At 45.5% G+C, this 22,527-nt stretch overlaps 1 protein-coding gene across 1 annotated transcript in view; it reads right to left on the bottom strand.

Moving 5' to 3' along the window:
* Positions 1-1,239: 1,239 nt before the first annotated feature.
* Positions 1,240-22,527, bottom strand: part of LOC137417996 (E3 ubiquitin/ISG15 ligase TRIM25-like) — a 227,682-nt gene continuing 206,394 nt past the window's right edge. Inside the window, exons 7-8 of the mRNA XM_078770741.1 lie at positions 21,520-21,579; positions 1,240-1,778 (exon numbers count right to left, since the gene is read on the bottom strand). Of these exons, the coding sequence (XP_078626867.1) occupies positions 1,258-1,778; positions 21,520-21,579 (581 nt within the window). The 3' untranslated portion in view covers positions 1,240-1,257. The remainder of the gene's footprint in view (positions 1,779-21,519; positions 21,580-22,527) is intronic.

The raw sequence follows: 22,527 nt of genomic DNA, 5'->3' as shown, positions 1-22,527 counted from the left end.
TGAAACACCATGATGAGCCCCTACCGCGCATTGATGGATCATCCTGCCTGTGAAACACCGGGATGAGCCCAATAACGCGCATTGATGGATCATCCTACCTGTGAAACACCGGGCTGAGCCCCCTACCGCACATTGATGGATCATCCAACCTGTGAAACACCGTGATGAGCCCCCTACCGCACATTGGTGGATCACCCTACCTGTGAAACACCCTTGTTTTCAATTCCACTGCACATTGTTCCCGATTGTGACATCACAAAGCACGTTTCGTACATGTTTTATCGCAGGTTTTTCACTCACGATACAAACGTAATACCTGGGAAGATTCGTCATTCAGGTTGTAATATCAACATTCAATGGCGTCGACGTGTAAAATTAAAAAGAGAAGTGAATTGGTGAATGTTTAACATGAAGGTGTTTACCTGTTCTTTGTTTAAATATCCAGGTATAGCGAGATCGAAGTCCCCACTACCAAGAGTTGTCGGGTCGAGTTTCCCCCAATTGGAGAAATTCGAGAGTGAACCCCAACCTGCCCCTCCCGGAGTGCAATGTCGCCCTGAGGGCAGCACCTGTATGATCACGGTTTACCTCCCGCCAGGTGAATATGAATTGTTAATGACAGTTAAGTACATGATGCGACGCCTTCTCTGGAATTTGCATTCACGTGATGACGCTAAATTAACTTAGTGACGTCACTACACTGGTGATGAAATGGTGATTTTATCTCTGTGTTTTGATTGGATGGAAGAGATTTCCACAAAGATTAAGATTAAAACCTACGTGAGAAACAATGAGAATGTGAACCCGTCATCGGATGAAAAGAGAGAGTAACACCCAAAAGGTCACCTGGCCATGTTTCGAAAGGTGTGATTCGTGATACCTGATGAACGTTCTGTTAATTCCATCCATGGATCCACTTTCTACCTGTGATCCGATCCAAACCCACTGTCACCTTCACGATTAACGCCGGTGCTCCATTCCAGGTAAACACAAAGGGTTTCATCTACCTGGACGGACTTTCTTCACTCAAACATCCCATTCAATGACACGTATGAAGAAGAAGAATCTATTGCATCTGAGGAGAGTGAAGAGTTCGGGTTAAAGTTCATTTCACATCAAATAAGATAAACAATGAACTTATTAAGTTATATAAACTTTATTATAATATAAACAATAATCAGTAATCTCATCATCCTGAACATGTAAATGATTCGATTGATTTGACCCAAAATAACCGGATCAGTTCGTGATGAAAGTTTATTTCACCAAATGTACAAAATGAACGGAATCATCCCAAACCCCAATAGCGGGTTTAACGGGGTCCATTAAGTTCCCCCTGAACACATGCAGGACCCGCGAGTCCCCAAAACACGTCATCTCTCCCGCCTCGCAATCCAAGAAGAACCCAAACCGTTCATGATCCCCCGGGACGGACAGGTCGGTACATTGATCGTTGTGATATGCGGAGAATTTGTTATTACATTTAAAGAAACACCAAGACTCGGGATTCATTCCCAACCAGCTCTCTCCCCCTTTTCTCCCCATGGAGTTTAAACAGATCCCGATTTCGCACCAACGACTCGACCCCACATCGACCACCCAGTAATGACGACCTGAGGAGAAACAATCACGGGAAACAACTTGTTCATAAACATCAAACCGATCAGGATGTTCCGGGTACTGATTGTCGGTCCTGGTTCGAGTCGCCGTCCTGAGATCCCCAGAGATCTTGATCTGTCGATGTGCAGAGTTTGGGTCCAGACTCGGGGTCCGTCCATCTGCGGACATGACACGGGGTCACGGACATTGTTAGACAAACGGACAGAAACACAAACCATTTATCTTTATAACAAAAAAACTTTTATTACAACAATTGTTTTGTTTATTCACTTCACGATCAACAACTTTATTTGTTTATTCACTTCACGATCAACAACTTTATTTATTTCGCAATGAACAACTTACATTATTTATTTATTTATTTCACCGAGAACAACTTCGAGGGGAGTGGATCGGGAGGGGAGAAGACGAGGGACGAGATCTGTGAGTGAGGAGAGAGGATGAGGAGGGGACAGAGGTTGAGGGAGCGGAAGAGGTTGAGGGGAGAGGGGTCAGAGGTTGAGGGAGCGGCAGAGGTTGAGGGGCGGCAGAGGTTGAGGGGAGAGGGGTCAGAAGTTGAAGAGGGGGGAGGGGAGGGGAAATGAAAATCCTGCAGGTGTGACACTGTTTAACAGGTCGACACACACATTGATGAGTCACTCTGCACCTGTGAAACACCGGGATGACAGTTTATAGCTCGGTCGGGATTCAAACCCAGGTTAGACACCTCAGAGCGAGTGTGGATACCTCTCAGACATCGTGCTTCACCTGTTACTTTCATCCTCCATTTGCTTTCCAATTCCGGAGATGTCTCCATGAAGCGAACCACCGTATCACCATGGAAACCAAGTGGTTTTAGCACTCCACGTTGATTGTTTTACACGTGTATTTATCTCACCTGGAACGAAGTTCAGGTGAGCTGATCCGATGACGCGTCGTCCGTCCGAAAACACTTGAAACTTCTTCTCCGAAACCGCTGATGGGATTTTGACCAAATTTGGCACAAATGATATTTGTTGTGTTGTGACTAAAGTTTGTTCAAGGCATAAAAACATTCGTCGTCTAAGGGGTTTACCGGGGGTCAAGTGGATCCGGCTTTAACCCCCAAAATAGGAATTTGCTTTTTCCTCTGAAACTACACAAACGATTTCGATGAAACTTCACCACAACCTTCATCCCCCATGATGCACCACAGTTTATTCAGGGCAATAAAAAAAATCTGCTCCTTTGGGGATCTACGGGGTGGGAGGTGTTTCCCCGGGTGGAAGGTGTTGCCACGGGATGGGAGGGGTTGCCCAGGGTGGGAGGTGTTGCCCCGGGGTGGGAGGTGTTGCCCCGGGGTGGGAGGTGTTGCCCCGGGGTGGGAGGTGTTGCCCCGGGGTGGGAGGGGTTGCCCAGGGTGGGAGGTGTTGCCCCGGGGTGGGAGGTGTTGCCCCGGGGTGGGAGGGGTTGCCCAGGGTGGGAGGGGTTGCCCCGGGGTGGGAGGGGTTGCCCCGGGGTGGGAGGTGTTGCCCCGGGGTGGGAGGCGTTGCCACCCTCCACCCTCCAAAGGGGTGGGCAACACCTCCCACCCCTTTGATAATATAGATATAAGATAGATGTTTAGCAATCTACTGACAGCTGAGTTTCTCCATTCTGCTTGGAAGAATAAGATGAAGAAGAAGAGGAAGGGGAAGGGCCTGTGCTTTGTTTACGCCCTTTCTCCAGAAGAAGAAGAATGATCATGGCTGTTTCTCTGTAATGTTTTTCCAATTTGAAGAAGATTTATCAGAAGCAGATCGTTTCTCTGTCATGTTTTCTGAGTTTGAAGAAGAAGATTTATCAGAAGCAGATCATTTCTCTGTAATGTTTTCTGAGTTTGAAGAAGAAGATTTATCAGAAACAGTTCATTTCTCTGTGATGTTTTCCGAGTTTGAAGAAGAAGATTTCTCAGAAGCAGATCGTTCCCTGTAATGTTTTCCGAGTTTGAATAAGAAGTTTCTCGTTGAGTATGAAATGCAAAGCTCGAACCAACATGATGGAAATCCAACACGAGGTCGATGGACGTTATTTTTATACTGGAAGAGTCGACCTGTCGCTTCACTGATGGACCAATTAGCCATCATGTCTCTTGCTGCTAGAAGGGGAAGGAGGAGGGAAGAGGAGGAAGGGAGGAGGAAGAGAATGGAGGGAAGGGGTGGGAGGAGGAGGGGAAGGGGAGGGATGAGGAGGAGGAGGAGAAGGGGGGAGGGGGAGAGGAAAGAGGAGGGTAGAGGGGAAGGCATGTACTGCATATATTTGGGGGGGGGGGGGCTTTTACAGGATCCTCAATTTAGGGGAGAAGGAAAGGAGAACAAATTTACCCGTGCAAACAGAGCTTTAACATCAGCGTTGCCCAGGTAAATAGAGAAATTGTAATAACCTCTGCCACCACACATTTACATAGTGTTTATGCCTTCGCACCAGACCCCACACTTCCTCTTGATGCCGAGGGCACATTTCCGTTGTTAACCTCCCGCTCCCTCCCCCCCCATGCCCCCGCGTGATGCCGTGCCCACATTGCCGATATCACCTCCCCGCCACCCTACCGCCCACACCCACAAGTGATGCCATGGCCACATTGCCGATATCACCTCCCCGCCACCCTACCGCCCACACCCACAAGTGATGCCATGGCCACATTGCCGATATCACCTCCCCGCCACCCTACCGCCCACACCCACAAGTGATGCCATGGCCACATTGCCGATATCGCCGATATCACCTCCCTACCGCAAACACCCACAAGTGATGCCATGGCCACATTGCCGATATCACCTCCCCGCCACCCTACCGCCAACACCCACAAGTGATGCCATGGCCACATTGCCGATATCACCTCCCCGCCACCCTACCGCCCACACCCACAAGTGATGCCATGGCCACATTGCCGATATCACCTCCCCGCCACCCTACCGCCCACACCCACAAGTGATGCCATGGCCACATTGCCGATATCGCCGATATCACCTCCCTACCGCAAACACCCACAAGTGATGCCATGGCCACATTGCCGATATCACCTCCCCGCCATCCTACCGCCCACACCCACAAGTGATGCCATGGCTACATTGCCAATGTTACCCTTTCCCCTTCATAAATGTGTGTTTGTACCCTGAGTCTGGAGATTGTGGCCGTGGATAAGGAACAATGGCGGACAGACAATGGTGTATATATACACTACTCACAATAAGTTAGGGATATTGTCAGGTTCTTCGGTGTGGTTGGTTTTGTGTATTAATTATGTTGAAAAAGGTTGTTGGTCCTAATTCTATGGTTATTAACGAGTGTGAAAAAACACAGCATTCTTGATTTCAATACCATAACCCAAACCCCTATAAAAAAAAACTCACTCCCACAATATCCCTCTCACTCCCACAATATCCCTCTCACTCCCACAATATCCCTCTCACTCCCACAATATCCCTCTCACTCCCACAATATCCCTCTCACTCCCACAATATCCCTCTCACTCCCACAATATCCCTCTCACTCCCACAATATCCCTCTCACTCCCACAATATCCCTCTCACTCCCACAATATCCCTCTCACTCCCACAATATCCCTCTCACTCCCACAATATCCCTCTCACTCACACAATATCCCTCTCACTCCCACAATATCCCTCTCACTCCCACAATATCCCTCTCACTCACACAATATCCCTCTCACTCACACAATATCCCTCTCACTCCCACAATATCCCTCTCACTCCCACAATATCCCTCTCACTCCCACAATATCCCTCTCACTCCCACAATATCCCTCTCACTCCCACACTATTTCAATACCCTAACCCTAACCCTAACCCCGATAAAAAAAATAAACTCACTCCCACAATATCCCTCTCACTCCCACAATATCCCTCTCACTCCCATACAATATCAATACCCTAACCCCAACCCCTATAAAAAAAAATAAACTCACACCCACAATATCCCTCTCACTCCCACACAATTTCAATACCATAACCCCAACCCCTATAAAAAATAAACTCACTCCTGTAGCGGTTACCGCTGGATGCACACAATCGCCTCGCACCGGCCAGAACACTGCCAGACGCGCCTCTCCCGGGCATGCCCGGACTCACTGTTCCCGGGCACGCCCGAACCTCCCGGGCACGCCCGGTCTCGTCTTTCCCGGGCATTCCCGCTCTCGCCTTTCCAGGGCTCGCCCAGAGCGTCCGGGCATGCCCGCTATCGCCTTTTCAGGGCTCACCCAGAGCGTCCAGGCATGCCCGCTATCGCCTTTTCAGGGCTCGCCCAGAGCGTCCGGGCATGCCTGCTATCGCCTTTCCAGGGCTCGCCCAGTGCGCCCGGGCACGCCCAGCCTCGACTTGCCAGGCCGCAGCCAAACACGCCCGGGCAGGTCCAGACTCGCCTTTCCAAGGCTCGCCCTTGACACCCGGGCATGCCCGGTATAGCTTTTGCCGGGCAAACTTCCCGACATAAATGTGTATATATATTGCTGCCCGATAAACGGGCTTGTCAGAATACCTGAGCTGTTTTGTTTCAATGAAGCAACTCGGACGAATTCCGTCTTTGGTCGCGTCAATTCTTTTGACTCACGTTGGAGCGCAGTTCCTTCATTGGTGACCGACCGACATGGATACGGCAGTGACGCTAAAACTGCCTACCTTCTGGGAGGCTCACGCGGCTGTTTGGTTCGCTCAGGCGGACTCTCAGTTCGCCCTGCGAGGCATCACCGCGGATGACACCCGCTTCCACCATGTTGTGGCGGCGCTCGGTTCCGCCACCGTGGCCCGCACCTTCAGCCTCCTCGAGCACCCGCCAGCTGCTGACAAATACGACGCGCTGAAGACACTCCTCCTCGACGCTTTCGCCCTCTCACCGGCAGCACGCGCACGGCGCCTGCTCGCTTTGCCCGAGCTCGGCGACACGCGCCCGTCCGAGCGCAAGGACTATATGCTCTCGTTGCTCGGTGAGCACTCTCCGGATTTTCTGTTCCGTGAGCTGTTCCTTCGCCAGCTGCCTCACCCGGTACGCCTCGCCCTGGCTGGCACGTTGATCACGGATTCCCGCGCCCTCGCCAGGGATGCCGATAAGATCTCCTCGGCGGGCCAGCACATCGGCGCGGTTACCTGGAGCCCGCCGCCATCCGAGGCGACGCCCACGACGCCCGAGCGCCCTGCGCAGTTGGAGGCCGAACTGCCGGTGCAACTGGCGGCCACCACGCCGCACCGCCCGCTTCCGACACGACGGCCGGGGCCTCCACCTGACCGGGTGTGGTGTTATTACCACGCCAGGTTCGGACACAAGGCTCGGACGTGCCGGCCCCCGTGCACTTTCGGCAGGTCGGGAAACGGCCGGGCCGGCGTTCATTCCCAGCCATGAGCGCCGGCCACTTGGGCAACTTGCTGTTTATTCGGGACAAAGCGTCTGGGCGGCGTTTCCTGTGTGACACCGGCGCCCAACTGAGCGTCATACCCGCCTCCGAGCAGGACAGGCGGGACGCCGTCTGCGGCCCCTCTTTGGTCGCTGCTAATGGCTCGGCCATACGCACCTTCGGCCCACGCGTCGTCACCCTCTGCTTCGGCAGCCAGCGTTTTCAAATGTACTTTTGTGACCGCCTGCGTCCCCATGGCTTTGCTGGGCGCCGACTTCCTCTGCGCGCACGGGCTGCTGGTCGACGTCAAACGTCGTCGCCTTGTCAACGCCGAGACCTTCAGATCCCTGGCGTGCACGATGAGCAGCTCCGCGCCGACCGAACTGGCGTGCGCCCTCCCGGCAGTGAACGAGGTGGCTCGCCTGCTCGCGGAATTCCCGGCCCTCACACGGTCGACGTTTTCGGCCGTCACGGTGCGGCACGGGATCGAGCACCACATACCCACTATGGGCCCACCGGTCTACGCCAGGGCCCGCCGCCTCGACCGGGCCAAGCTCGCCGTGGCGAAGGCCGAGTTTGACGCGTTGGAGCACCTCGGCATCGTGCGGCGCTCCGATAGCACGTGGGCCTCGCCACTGCACATCGTGCCAAAGCCGGGGGGTGGATGGCGCCCGTGTGGCAACTACCGCCGTCTCAACGACGCTACCACCCCCGACAGGTACGCGATCCCGCATATTCAGGACTTTTCCGCCCGTTTGGCGGGACGGGTCATCTTTTCGAAAATTGACCTGATAAGGGGCTACCACCAGGTACCTGTCCGGGCGGCTGACGTCCCGAAGACAGCCGTCATCACGCAGTTCAGCCTGTTCGAATATTTGTGGATGCCGTTTGGCCTCAAGAACGCGGCCCAGGCGTTCCAGCGCTTGATGGACGATGTGCTGCGTGACCTGCCGTTTCTTTTCGTCTATCTGGACGATATCCTCGTCGCCAGCACGTCCCGCGCCGAGCACCTCCTCCACCTCCGAACACTGTACGGTCACCTCAGCGAGCACGGCTTAATTGTCAACCCGGTCAAATGCCACTTCGGCGCGACAACCGTTGACTTTTTGGGCCACCGCATCACCAAGACCGGGGCCGTGCCACTGCCGACCAAGGTCGAGGCCATCACCACGTTCCCGCGTCCCCGTTCCATCAAGGCCCTCCAAGAGTTCCTCGGCATGGTGAATTTTTATCACCGATTCGTGCCCCGCGCTGCTCAGCTCATGCGGCCCCTTTACGAGGCCCTCCGGGGCAAGCCGGCCAAGCATGACATTGTTTGGTCCGCGGCCATGGACGCGGCCTTCGCCAGCGCCAAACGGGCCCTCCCCGACGCAACGCTGCTGGCTCACCCGGTGCTCAACGCGCCCATCGCCCTCACTACGGACGCCTCCAACTACGCGGTGGGCGCCGTCCATGAGCAATGGGTGGATGGGGTTTGGCAGCCACTCGCTTTTTTCAGCCGGCAACTCCGGCCGAACGAGTTAAACTACAGCACGTTCGACCGCGAGCTGCTCGGGCTATTCCTGGCCGTTCGCCATTTCCGACACCTCCTGGAGGGCCGCCCGTTCACGGCTTTCGTCGACCACAAGCCGTTGGTCTACGCAATGGCTAAGGTCACGGAGCCATGGTCGGCCCGCCAGCAGCGCCACCTCTCCGCCATGTCGGAGTTCACCACGGACATCCGGCACGTCGCCGGCAAAGACAACGCCGTGGCCGACTGTGTTTCTCGGGCCAGCGCGAACGCGGTCCACCTCGGCGTGGACTTCGCGCTCATGGCGGCCGACCAGACCACCGACGCCTCAGTGCAGGCACTCTGGGCGGCGGACACGGGCCTCCGCCTGGCCGACATTCCCTTCGCGGGCACCGTCCTGCTCTGCGACGTCTCCCAGGGCCAGCCTCGCCCCATCGTGCCCGTTTCCTGGCAGCGCCGCATCTTCGCCTCCATCCACGGCCTTTCTCACCCGGGCCGGAAAGCTTCTCAGAAGCTGATGTCGGCGCGTTTCGTCTGGCACGGCCTTCGACGAAACATCCACGACTGGGCCAACGCCTGCACGGCCTGCCAGCGGGTCAAGGTCCACCGCCACACCCAGGCCCCGCTGGCACCTTTCGCCGTGCCTGAACGGTGTTTCGACCACGTCCACGTGGACCTGGTGGGTCCCCTGCCCCCCTCGCGGGGGTTCACCCACCTGCTCACCATGGTGGACAGGACCACCAGGTGGCCGGAGGCCGTGCCCCTCGCCTCCACCACCACCGCCGACGTGGCGCAGTCGTTCATCGCCATCTGGGTCGCGCGCTTTGGCGCACCAGCGGACATCTCGTCCGACCGCGGCCTACAGTTCACGTCTGAGCTTTGGGGCGCGGTCGCCCGTTCGTTGGGGGTCACGCTGCAATGCACCACGGCCTACCACCCCCAAGCCAACGGGTTGTGTGAGCGGTTTCACCGCTCCATGAAGGCCGCACTCATGGCCGGCCTTCAGGACGACGGTTGGGCCGACCGGCTGCCGTGGGTCCTTTTGGGCCTTCGCACGGCCCCCAAGGAAGACCTCCAGGCATCCGCCGCCGAGCCCGTCTATGGCCAGCCACTCTGCGTCCCAGGCGAATTCGTGCCCGACGCTACCAGTCCCTGGTCTGCCGCTCGCCAGCGCTCGGACCTCCAGGAGGCCGCCCAACGATTTGCCCCCGTGCCGACGTCCCGCCATGGTGGCCCCCAGTCCTACGTCCCCCCGGCGCTTCGCACAGCGGAGTACGTCTTTGTGCATCATGACGCGCACCGGGGGCCACTCCGGCCGCCGTACGACGGGCCCTTCCGGGTCCTGCGACGGGGCGACAAGTCTTTCATCGTCGACTTCGGCGGCCGGCCGGACCGGATTTCTGTGGACCGCCTCAAACCGGCGCACATGGATGTCGACCGACCACCACGGTTGGCCCTTCCTCCACGGCGAGGCCGCCCCCCGTCCACAGTTCCCCCCGCTCGACCACCCACCACCACGTCGGACCCCTGCCCACGACCCTCCAGGGGTCGCTTCAGCTGGGTCATCCGGACCCCCCTTAAATTGACCCTGCTGGTGCAGGTCGATTCTGGAGGGGCGTGTGTAGCGGTTACCGCTGGATGCACACAATCGCCTCGCACCGGCCAGAACACGGCCAGACGCGCCTCTCCCGGGCATGCCCGGACTCACTGTTCCCGGGCACGCCCGAACCTCCCGGGCACGCCCAGTCTCGTCTTTCCTGGGCATGCCCGCTCTCGCCTTTTCAGGGCTCGCCCAGAGCGTCCGGGCATGCCCGCTATCGCCTTTTCAGGGCTCGCCCAGAGCGTCCGGGCATGCCCGCTATCGCCTTTCCAGGGCTCGCCCAGAGCGCCCGGGCACGCCCGCTATCGCCTTTCCAGTGCTCGTCCAGAGCGCCCGGGCACGCCCAGCCTCGACTTTCCAGGCCGCAGCCAAACACGCCCGGGCAGGTCCAGACTCGCCTTTCCAAGGCTCGCCCTTGACACCCGGGCATGCCCGGTATAGCATTTGCCGGGCAAACTTCCCGACATAAATGTGTATATATATTGCTGCCCGATAAACGGGCTTGTCAGAATACCTGAGCTGTTTTGTTTCAATAAAGCAACTCGGACGAATTCCGTCTTTGGTCGCGTCAATTCTTTCGACTCGCGTTGGAGCGCAGTTCCTTCACTCCCACAATATCCCTCTCACTCCCACACAATATCAATACCACAACCCCAACCCCTATAAAAAATAAACTCACTCCCACAATATCCCTCTCACTCCCACACAATATCAATACCATAACCCCAACCCCTATAAAAAATGAACTCACTCCCACAATATCCCTCTCACTCCCACAATATCCCTAACTTATTGTGAGTCGTATATGTCGATGTATCTACTTATGTGGAAGTGACGTCGTATAATGAAAGCAGATCACACAAAAAGGGGGAAAATAAAATAGCACAACAAAGGCGAGGCACCGGGGGTGGGGGGGGGGTGGGGGGGGAGAGGGATGGGCTGCTGCGTTCGTTGATATACGTACTTTTGAGCTCACCTGGTACAAAGTTCAGGTGAGCTTATGCGATGGCGTGGCGTCCGTCCGTCTGTCTGTCTGTAAACACTTGCAGCATCTTCTGCAAAACCGCTGATGGGATTTTGACCAAATTTGGCAGAAATGATATTTGTTGTGTTGTGACTAAAGTTTGTTCACGACAATGAAAAAAAACCGGGTCTCAGGGGGTCTGCGTGGAGCCATATTTCCCCCCAAAATAGGTATTTGCTTTTTCCCCTGAAACGACAAACACTATTTCGATGAAACTCCCCCACAACCTTCACCACACGTGATGTGCAAATGTTTGTTCAAGGCATTACAAAAGGAGGTATGTGGGAGTGGACCCCCAAAATAGGTATGTTGTACACCGCTCCTTTCCGATGCCATCTCCAGGCATTGCAAATCGTCATTGCCGGGCACCGAAGGGGGCTCGGCAGTGACGCACGCTGAAAGAGAGTACTCAGTTTTCCCTCTGGTTGTTTGTTTGTTTTCTTGTTTTCTTGATCGTTTGTCCGGGCGATATCTCAGCCATCCTTTGAGCTAGGAAGCTGAAATTTCGGCGCAGTAGTGAGCCAGTCCTTTGTCAAAAACAATATTTTTGGTTTTTTGATTAATCAATTAATTGAGGAGTTATTTAATTATTAGCGATTAATTAAGTACTTATTTAATTAATTAAATTTCCCTTCTCTTCTGACCATTAACTCAGGCACCTTTTGAGTTAGGAAGCTGACATTTGGACGTGCCAATGACCAGGTGATTTGGCTGCAAAGGATATTTTTGATTTATTAATTAATCAATTAATCGATTAATTATTTAATTATTCGATTAATGACAAAAACTTTTTTTTTTTAAAGTTACAGATTCTGATGAAATAGTGGTAGTTTATGTGTTCTCTGACCAAATTGATTAATAATTTAATTTTTTTATGATTACTATTTATTTCTTTTAATTATTAATCATTTATTTATTTTCTTTCTCATTTGGCCAATATCTCAGGCACCTTTTGAGCTGGGAAGCTAATATTTGGACATGAGTGACCAAGTGATGTGGCTATCAAGGATATTTTTGATTTATTGATTAATCATTTAATCGATTAATTATTTATTGATTAATCGATTAATTATTTATTGAGTAATCTATTAATTATTTAATTTTTTATTAATGACTTATTTAATTAAATTTCTGAAAGATACATCTTCGGATGAAGCACAAGTGGTTTAGTTATGCTATTAGCCAATTGATTATGAAAATATTTTGTGATAATCTTTTATTGATTTTAATTATACAATTAATCAATCAATTAGTGTACACCTCTCCCTCCCAATGCAGCCTCAATGAGCTGCACTGCGGTATTGCCGGGCGCCAGAGGCGCCCCGGCAATGCCGCTCTGTAGGACATTTAATTATTTGGCATGGGGGCGGTGTACTTTGAATGTATGTGTACTTGTTGTACACCGCTCCTTTCCTATGCCATCTCCAGGCATTGCAAATCGTCATTGCCGGGCACCGAAGGGGGCTCGGCAGTGACGCACGCTGAAAGAGAGTACTTAGTTTTCACACTGGTTGTTGTACACCGCTCCTTTCCTATGCCACCTCCAGGCATTGTAAATCGTCATTGGCGGGCACCGAAGGGGGCTCGGCAGTGACGCACGCTGAAAGAGAGTACTTAGTTTTCACACTGGTTGTTGTACACCGCTCCTTTCCTATGCCACCTCCAGGCATTGCAAATCGTCATTGGCGGGCACCGAAGGGGGTTCGGCAGTGACGCATGCTGAAAGAGAGTACTCAGTTTTCACTCTGGTTGTTGTACACCGCTCCTTTCCTATGCCATCTCCAGGCATTGCAAATCGTCATTGCCGGGCACCGAAGGGGGCTCGGCAGTGATGCACGCTGAAAGAGAGTACTCAGTTTTCACTCTGGTTGTTTGTTTGTTTTCTTTCTTGTTTGTTTGTCCGGACGATATCTCAGCCATCCTTTGAGCTAGGAAGCTGAAATTTCGGTACAGTAGTGAGCAAGTCCTTTATCAAAAACGGTATTTTTGATTTTTTGACTAATCAATTAATTGAGGAGTTATTTAATTATTAGCAATTAATTAAGTACTTATTTAATTAATTAAATTTCCTTTCTCTTCTGACCATTAACTCAGGCACCTTTTGAGTTAGGAAGCTGATATTTGGACATGCCAATGACCAGGTGATTTGGCTCAAAGGCTATTTTTTATTTATTAATTAATCAATTAATCGATTAATTATTTAATTATTAGATTAATGACCAAAAATTTTTTTCTTTTTTTAAGTTACAGATTCTGATTAAATAGTGGTAGTTTATGTGTTCTCTGACCAAATTGATTAACAAGTACAGATACATTCAAAGTACACTGCCCCCATGCCAAATAATTAAATATGCTACAGCGCGGCATTGCTGGGGCGCCTCCGGCGCCCGGCAATACCGCAGTGCACCTCAAAGAGGCTGCATTGGGAGGGAGAGGTGCACACTAATTGATTGATTAATTGTATAATTAAAATCAATAAAAGATTATCACAAAATATTTTCTTAATCAATTGGCTAATAGCATAACTAAACCACAGGTGCTTCATCCGAAGATTTATCTTTTAGGAATTTAATTAAATAAGTCATTAATAAAAAATGAAATAATCAATTGATTAATCAATAAATAATTAATCGATTAATCAATAAATAATTAATCGATTAAATGATTAATCAATAAATCAAAAATATCCTTGATAGCCACATCACTTGGTCACTGTCATGTCCAAATATTAGCTTCCGAGCTCAAAAGGTGTCTGAGATATTGGCCAAATGAGAAAGCAAATAAATAAATGATTAATAATGAAAATAAATAAATAATAATCATTAAAAAATTAAATTATAAATCAATTCGGTCACAGAACACATAAACCACCACCATTTCATCAGAATCTGTAACTTAAAAAAAAAAAAAATTAGACATTAATCGAATAATTAAATAATTAATCGATTAATTGATTGATTAATTAATAAATCAAAAATAACCTTTGCAGCCAATTCACCTGGTCATTGGCATGTCCAAATATCAGCTTCCTAACTCAAAAGGTGCCTGAGTTAATGGTCAGAAGAGAAAGGAAATTTAATTAATTAAATAAGTAACTTAATTAATCGCTAATAATTAAATAACTCCTCAATTAATTGATTAAACAAAAAACCAAAAATATCGTTTTTGACAAAGGACTTGCTCACTACTGTGCCGAAATTTCAGCTTCTTAGCTCAAAGGATGGCTGAGATATCGTCCGGACAAACAAACAAACAAACAAACAAACAAACAAACAACCAGAGTGAAAACTGAGTACTCTCTTTCAGCGTGCGTCACTGCCGAGCCCCCTTCGGTGCCCGGCAATGACGATTTGCAATGCCTGGAGGTGGCATAGGAAAGGAGCGGTGTACAACAACCAGTGTGAAAACTAAGTACTCTCTTTCAGCGTGCGTCACTGCCGAGCCCCCTTCGGTGCCCGGCAATGACGATTTGCAATGCCTGGAGATGGCATAGGAAAGGAGCGGTGTACAATAATTTAATTTTTTTATGATTATTATTTACTTATTTTCATTATTAATCATTTATTTATTTTCTTTCTCATTTGGCCAATATCTCAGGCACCTTTTGAGCTGGGAAGCTAATATTTGGACATGACAGTGACCAAGTGATGTGGCTATCAAGGATATTTTGATAAATTGATTAGTCATTTAATCGATTCATTATTTATTGATTAATCAATTTATTATTTAATTTTTTATTAATTATTTATTTAATTAAATTTCTAAAAGATTCATCTTCGGATGAAGCACTCGTGGTTTATTTATGCTCTTCGCCAATTGATTATGAAAATATTTTGTGATAATCTTTTATTGATTTTATTTACACAATTAATCAATCAATTAGTGTGCACCTCTCCCTCCCAATGCAGCCTCAATGAGCTGCACTGCGGTATTGCTGGGCGCCATTGGCGCCCCGGCAATGCCGCGCTGTAAGATATTTAATTATTTGGAAGGGGGGCGGTGTACTTTGAATGTATGTGTACTTGTTTGTTTTCATGCTTTCTTGGTTGTCCGGACGATATCTCAGCCATCCTTTGAGCTAGGAAGCTGAAATTTCGGCACAGTAGTGAGCAAGTCCTTTCTCAAAAACAGTATTTTTTGTTTTTTGATTAATCAATTAATTGAGGAGTTATTTAATTATTAGCGATTAATTAAGTACTTATTTAATTAATTAAATTTCCTTTCTCTTCTGACCATTAACTCAGGCACCTTTTGAGTTAGGAAGCTGATATTTGGACATGCCAATGACCAGGTGATTTCGCTGCAAAGGCTATTTTTGATTTAATAATTAATCAATTAATCGATTAATTATTTAATTATTCGATTAATGACAAAAAAATTTTTTTTTTAAAGTTACAGATTCTGATGAAACAGTGGTAGTTTATGTGTTCTCTGACCAAATTGATTAATAATTTAATTTTTTTATGATTATTATTTATTTATTTTCATTATTAATCATTTATTTATTTTCTTTCTCCTTTGGCCAATATCTCAGGCACCTTTTGAGCTGGGAAGCTAATATTTGGACAGGACAGTGACCAAGTGATGTGGCTATCAAGTATATTTTTGATTTATTGATTAATCATTTAATCGATTAATTATTTATTGATTAATCAATTAATTATTTAATTTTTTATTAATTATTAATTTAATTAAATTTCTAAAAGATACATCTTTGGATGAAGCACTAGTGGTTTAGTTATGCTATTAGCCAATTGATTATGAAAATATTTTGTGATAATCTTTTATTGATTTTAATTATACAATTAATCAATCAATTTGCGTACACCTCTCCTTCCCAATGCAGCCTATATGAGCTGCACTGCGGTATTGGCGGGCGCGGGAGGCGCCCCGGCAATGCCGCGCTGTAGCACATTTAATTATTTGGCATGGGGGCGGTGTACTTTGAATGTTTCTTTACTTGTTTTCTTTCTTGTTTGTCCGGGCGATATCTCAGCCATCCTTTGAGCTAGGAAGCTGAAATTTCGGCACAATAGTGAGCAAGTCCTTTTTCAAAAACGATATTTTTTGTTTTTTGATGAATCAATTAATTGATGAGTTATTTAATTACTAGCGATTAATTAAGTACTTATTTAATTAATTAAATTTCCTTTCTCTTCTGACCATTAACTCAGGCACCTTTTGAGTTAGGAAGCTGATATTTGGACATGCCAATGACCAGGTGATTTCGCTGCAAAGGCTATTTTTGATTTAATAATTAATCAATTAATCGATTAATTATTTAATTATTCGATTAATGACAAAAAAATTTTTTTTTTTAAGTTACAGATTCTGATGAAACAGTGGTAGTTTATGTGTTCTCTGACCAAATTGATTAATAATTTAATTTTTTTATGATTATTATTTATTTATTTTCATTATTAATCATTTATTTATTTTCTTTCTCCTTTGGCCAATATCTCAGGCACCTTTTGAGCTGGGAAGCTAATATTTGGACAGGACAGTGACCAAGTGATGTGGCTATCAAGTATATTTTTGATTTATTGATTAATCATTTAATCGATTAATTATTTATTGATTAATCAATTAATTATTTAATTTTTTATTAATTATTAATTTAATTAAATTTCTAAAAGATACATCTTTGGATGAAGCACTAGTGGTTTAGTTATGCTATTAGCCAATTGATTATGAAAATATTTTGTGATAATCTTTTATTGATTTTAATTATACAATTAATCAATCAATTTGCGTACACCTCTCCTTCCCAATGCAGCCTATATGAGCTGCACTGCGGTATTGGCGGGCGCGGGAGGCGCCCCGGCAATGCCGCGCTGTAGCACATTTAATTATTTGGCATGGGGGCGGTGTACTTTGAATGTTTCTTTACTTGTTGTACACCGCTCCTTTCCTATGCCATCTCCAGGCATTGCAAATCGTCATTGCCGGGCACCAAAGGGGGCTCGGCAGTGACGCACGCTGAAAGAGAGTACTCAGTTTTCACTCTGGTTTCTTGTTTTCTTTCTTGGTTGTCCGGACGATATCTCAGCCATCCTTTGAGCTAGGAAGCTGAAATTTCGGCACAGTAGTGAGCAAGTCCTTTGTCAAATACGGTATTTTTTGTTTTTTGAATAATCAATTAATTGAGGAGTTATTTAATTATTAGCGTTTAATTAAGTACTTATTTAATTAATTAAATTTCATTTATCTTCTGACCATTATTAACTCAGGCACCTTTTGAGTTAGGAAGCTGATATTTGGACATGCCAATGACCAGGTGATTTGGCTGCAAAGGATATTTTTGATTTATTAATTAATCAATTAATCGATTAATTATTTAATTATTCGATTAATGACAAAAAAATTTTTTTTTTTTAAGTTACAGATTCTGATGAAATAGTGGTAGTTTATGTGTTCTCTGACCAAATTGATTAATAATTTAATTTTTTTATGATTATTATTTATTTATTTTCATTATTAATCATTTATTTATTTTCTTTCTCATTTGGCCAATATCTCAGGCACCTTTTGAGCTGGGAAGCTAATATTTGGACATGAGTGACCAAGTGATGTGGCTATCAAGGATATTTTTGATTTATTGATTAATCATTTCATCTATTAAGTATTTATTGATTAATCGATTAATTATTTATTGAGTAATCAATTAATTATTTAATTTTTTATAAATGACTTATTTAATTAAATTTCTAAAAGATACATCTTCGGATGAAGCACTACTGGTTTAGTTATGCGATTAGCCAATTGATTATGAAAATATTTTGTGATAATCTTTTATTGATTTTAATTATACAATTAATCAATCAATTAGTGTACACCTCTCCCTCCCAATGCAGCCTCAATGAGCTGCACTGCGGTATTGCCGGGCGCCGGAGGCGCCCCGGCAATGCCGCGCTGCAGCATATTTAATTATTTGGCATGGGGCGGTGTACTTTGAATGTATGTGTACTTGTTTTCTTTCTTGTTTGTCCGGGCGATATCTCAGCCATCCTTTGAGCTAGGAAGCTGAAATTTCGGCACAATAGTGAGCAAGTCCTTTGTCAAAAACGGTATTTTTTGTTTTTTGATGAATCAATTAATTGATGAGTTATTTAATTACTAGCGATTAATTAAGTACTTATTTAATTAATTAAATTTCCTTTCTCTTCTGACCATTAACTCAGGCACCTTTTGAGTTAGGAAGCTGATATTTGGACATGCCAATGACCAGGTGATTTGGCTGCAAAGGCTATTTTTGATTAAATAATTAATTAATTAATCGATTAATCGATTAATTATTTAATTATTTGATTGATGACAAAAAAAATTTTTTTTTTAACTTAGAGATTCTGATGAAATGGTGGTGGTTTATGTGTTCTCTGACCGAATTGATTAATAATTTGATTTTTTTATGATTATTATTTATTTATTTTCATTATTAATCATTTATTTATCTTCTTTCTCATTTGGCCAATATCTCAGTCACCTTTTGAGCTGGGAAGCTAATATTTGGACATGAGTGACCAAGTGATGTGGCTATCAAGGATATTTTTGATTTATTGATTAATCATTTCATCTATTAATTATTTATTGATTAATCGATTAATTATTTATTGAGTAATCAATTAATTATTTAATTTTTTATAAATGACTTATTTAATTAAATTTCTAAAAGATACATCTTCGGATGAAGCACTAGTGGTTTAATTATGTGATTAGCCAATTGTTTATGAAAATATTTTGTGATAATCTTTTATTGATTTTAATTATACATTTAATCAATCAATTAGTGTGCACCTCTCCCTCCCAATGCAGCCTCAATGAGCTGCACTGCGGTATTGCCGGGCGCCGGAGGCGCCCCGGCAATGCCGCGCTACAGCATATTTCATTATTTGGCATGGGGCGGTGTACTTTGAATGTATCTGTACTTGTTGTACACCGCTCCTTTCCTATGCCATCTCCAGGCATTGCAAATCGTCATTGCCGGGCACTGAAGGGGGCTCGGCAGTGACGCACGCTGAAAGAGAGTACTCAGTTTTTACTCTGGTTGTTTGTTTTCTTTCTTGTTTGTCCGGGCGATATCTCAGCCATCCTTTGAGCTAGGAAGCTGAAATTTCGGCACAATAGTGAGCAAGTCCTTTGTCAAAAACAGTATTTTTTGTTTTTTGATTAATCAATTAATTGATGAGTTATTTCATTATTAGCGATTAATTAAGTACTTATTTAATTAATTAAATTTCATTTCTCTTCTGACCATTAACTCAGGCACCTTTTGAGTTAGGAAGCTGATATTTGGACATGCCAATGACCAGGTGATTTGGCTGCAAAGGCTATTTTTGATTTATTAATTAATTAATTAATCAATTAATCGATTAATTATTTAATTATTTGATTGATGACAAAAAAAACATTTTTTTTTTACTGAGATATTCTGATGAAATGGTGGTGGTTTATGTGTTCTCTGACCGAATTGATTCACAATTTAATTTTTTTATGATTATTATTTATTTATTTTCATTATTAATCATTTATTTATCTTCTTTCTCATTTGGCCAATATCTCAGGCACCTTTTGAGCTGGGAAGCTAATATTTGGACATGAGTGACCAAGTGATGTGGCTATCAAGCATATTTTTGATTTATTGATTAATCATTTCATCTATTAATTATTTATTGATTAATCGATTAATTATTTATTGAGTAATCAATTAATTATTTATTTTTTTATAAATGACTTATTTAATTAAATTTCTAAAAGATACATCTTCGGATGAAGCACTAGTGGTTTAGTTATGCGATTCGCCAGTTGATTATGAAAATATTTTGTGATAATCTTTTATTGATTTTAATTATACAATTAATCAATCAATTAGTGTACACCTCTCCCTCCCAATGCAGCCTCAATGAGCTGCACTGCGGTATTGCCGGGCGCCGGAGGCGCCCCGGCAATGCCGCGCTGCAGCATATTTAATTATTTGGCATGGGGCGGTGTACTTTGAATGTATTTGTACTTGTTTTTGTTTGTTTGAAGTCTATTGATTATGTCAGTATGATTCTACCTGCTGTCCTGTCTTCTGGCAACCATTGTAATTGGTTTAAAACACTTTTAGTCAGTGCAGCATACTGGTTATTCTTCCAGGTGAGCGCCAGGTGTATTGCCCATATTTTTACTCTTGAAAGGAAGGAACGAAATAAAATAGACTCAATCTGAGGAGGGAGCAGGGGTGTTACACCTATTACCAAGCTGCTTGGAGTGTGCTTACCAAGCTGCTCAAGCAAGCTTTATTACACAGAAACCGATCTGTTCTGACGCAGGGCATACTTGAATTGAGTGGACAAAATGGGGGGAATTAAGACCCCAAGTTGAGCGACCTGAACGCAGGCTGAACAAAGATAAGCCTGCTAGTGTAAATTATCTTAAACAAACACAAACACCCAGTTTTCATTCATGTAATCCCTTGGAGGTGGAGAAGTATGTATGCAAAGTTTGGGGGTGGTACGTTTCATGGTTTTGGAGTGATGGAGGAGATGGGGGATGGACGGACACACACACACACACACACACACACACACACACACACACACACACACACACACACACACTTTTATTATTATAGATATATGATTCCACAATGTTTGTTGATGTAAGATGTTTATGTGAGAGATTGGGAAATATCTTACAAGTTCCTTCAGGATTGTAAATATAATCTGGGATGAACGAGCAATTTATACCGGATTATGTTTCAGAACGAAGCAGTATTTGTCAAGAAAGATCTTGTTCTGATTAGATCGTTGGTGAGAAGGGGAGGACAAGGAAAAGAGGGGAATGGGGTAGTGGGAAAGAGAGAGAGAGAGGAGGATGGGGTAGTGGGGAAGAGAGAGAGGGGATGGGGAAGTGGGGAAGAGAGAGAGGGGATGGGGTAGTGGGGGAGAGAGAGAGGGGATGGGGAAGTGGGGAAGAGAGAGAGGGGGATAGGGTAGTGGGGAAGAGAGAGGGGGATAGGGTAGTGGGGGAGAGAGAGGGGATGGGGTCATGGCGAAGATAGAGGGGAGGAGAGAGGAGGATGTGGTAGTGGGGGAGATGGAGGGAGAGAGAGAGGGAAGGGGATGGGGGATGGGGGATGAGAGATGAGGGAGGACAGGATGGGGATTAAGAAAGGCCTTTAATCAGCAAACACAAGTTTGGACTATCCCCTCCTCCTGGTTGGACATCGTTCAATTAAACAAACTTTGGGTTTTGTGACACTTGACAAGAGGGAAAATCGAGTTGGAAAATAACTAAGTGGAATAGAGTGAAGGAAAATATGAACAGGGAAATAAAACAGAAGAAAACGGAAAGAATGAAAAGCAGAAAAAAAGAATTTTTAATTATCTGTAAATGGCAGGAAGAAGAAGAAGAACCCCTCCCCATTTCCCTTCACTTACAAAGTTTTCTCAAGTTGTTCTGATCCAGCTCCACCTTCTCTGGATGCTCCACCGGTCCTTCTGTGGAAATGATTAAAGATTAACAAAAATTACAAGATGTGAAATTCTATTGTTTTTTTGTTTATGAAGATTTATTTTATCTTTCAACGAAAAATCTAAACATAACAAACATGGGGGAAGAGACATGGAACCTCCATTTTGTATGAAAATAAAACATAATTTTAATTGATGAATGAAGGAAATTTCACAACATTGTTCTTACATTTCCCTTTAATGGAGTAAAAATGGAGTGATCGCGAATTCGTTTTCTCCACAAGATAGAATGAATCTTTCGTTCTTCACTGGAATTAAACATCACATGATTCCAGGAACATGCGAATTATTCAAGGTGCATGTGAATGATTCAAGGTACAACATTGTCCATAGGTAAGGGAGTGAGGAAGTGAGTGAGGGAGGGAGTGAGGGAGTGATTGAGTTTGAAAACACTTCAGTCATTATCGCTTGAACCAAACACTAAGTTTGGACATGAGCTTCATATCTGATGCTTCATGAAGGTGAATTAATCACATCAAAATCTGCGCTCAATAAGGGGAACTACGGGGGGTTTGACCCCCCAAAATAGGTATTTGCTCTCTTCTCCGAAACTACACACACAATTTTGAAAAACCTGATCACAACCTTCATCACCCATGATGTACCAAAGTTTGTTCACAGCATTAAACATATCATAGTCTGAGAGGGTCCGTGGGGGGTTGAGCGACTGTTGCTCCTGATCCAGGTGAGCTTCAGGACCCGCGGTCCTATTTTATTTTTTAAGTTTCCCGAGATTGACCCAATGGTTGATCGATCCAAAATGGAAATGACTGAATTATTTTGTCCAACCTTTCATAATGTTCATTGATCAGTTGTTTTTATCATAAGAATGAATAAATTATTTGAAGATGGAAGTGAGAACACCTCATCCATCTGACATGTTCCACATGACACATCACCGTGTAATCAGTGTGT

The sequence above is a fragment of the Myxine glutinosa genome, chromosome 1 (assembly GCF_964187855.1).
Source record: "Myxine glutinosa chromosome 1, kmMyxGlut1.1, whole genome shotgun sequence".
Classification (NCBI taxonomy): domain Eukaryota; kingdom Metazoa; phylum Chordata; class Myxini; order Myxiniformes; family Myxinidae; genus Myxine; species Myxine glutinosa.
This window is presented reverse-complemented; position numbering and strand designations above follow the sequence as displayed.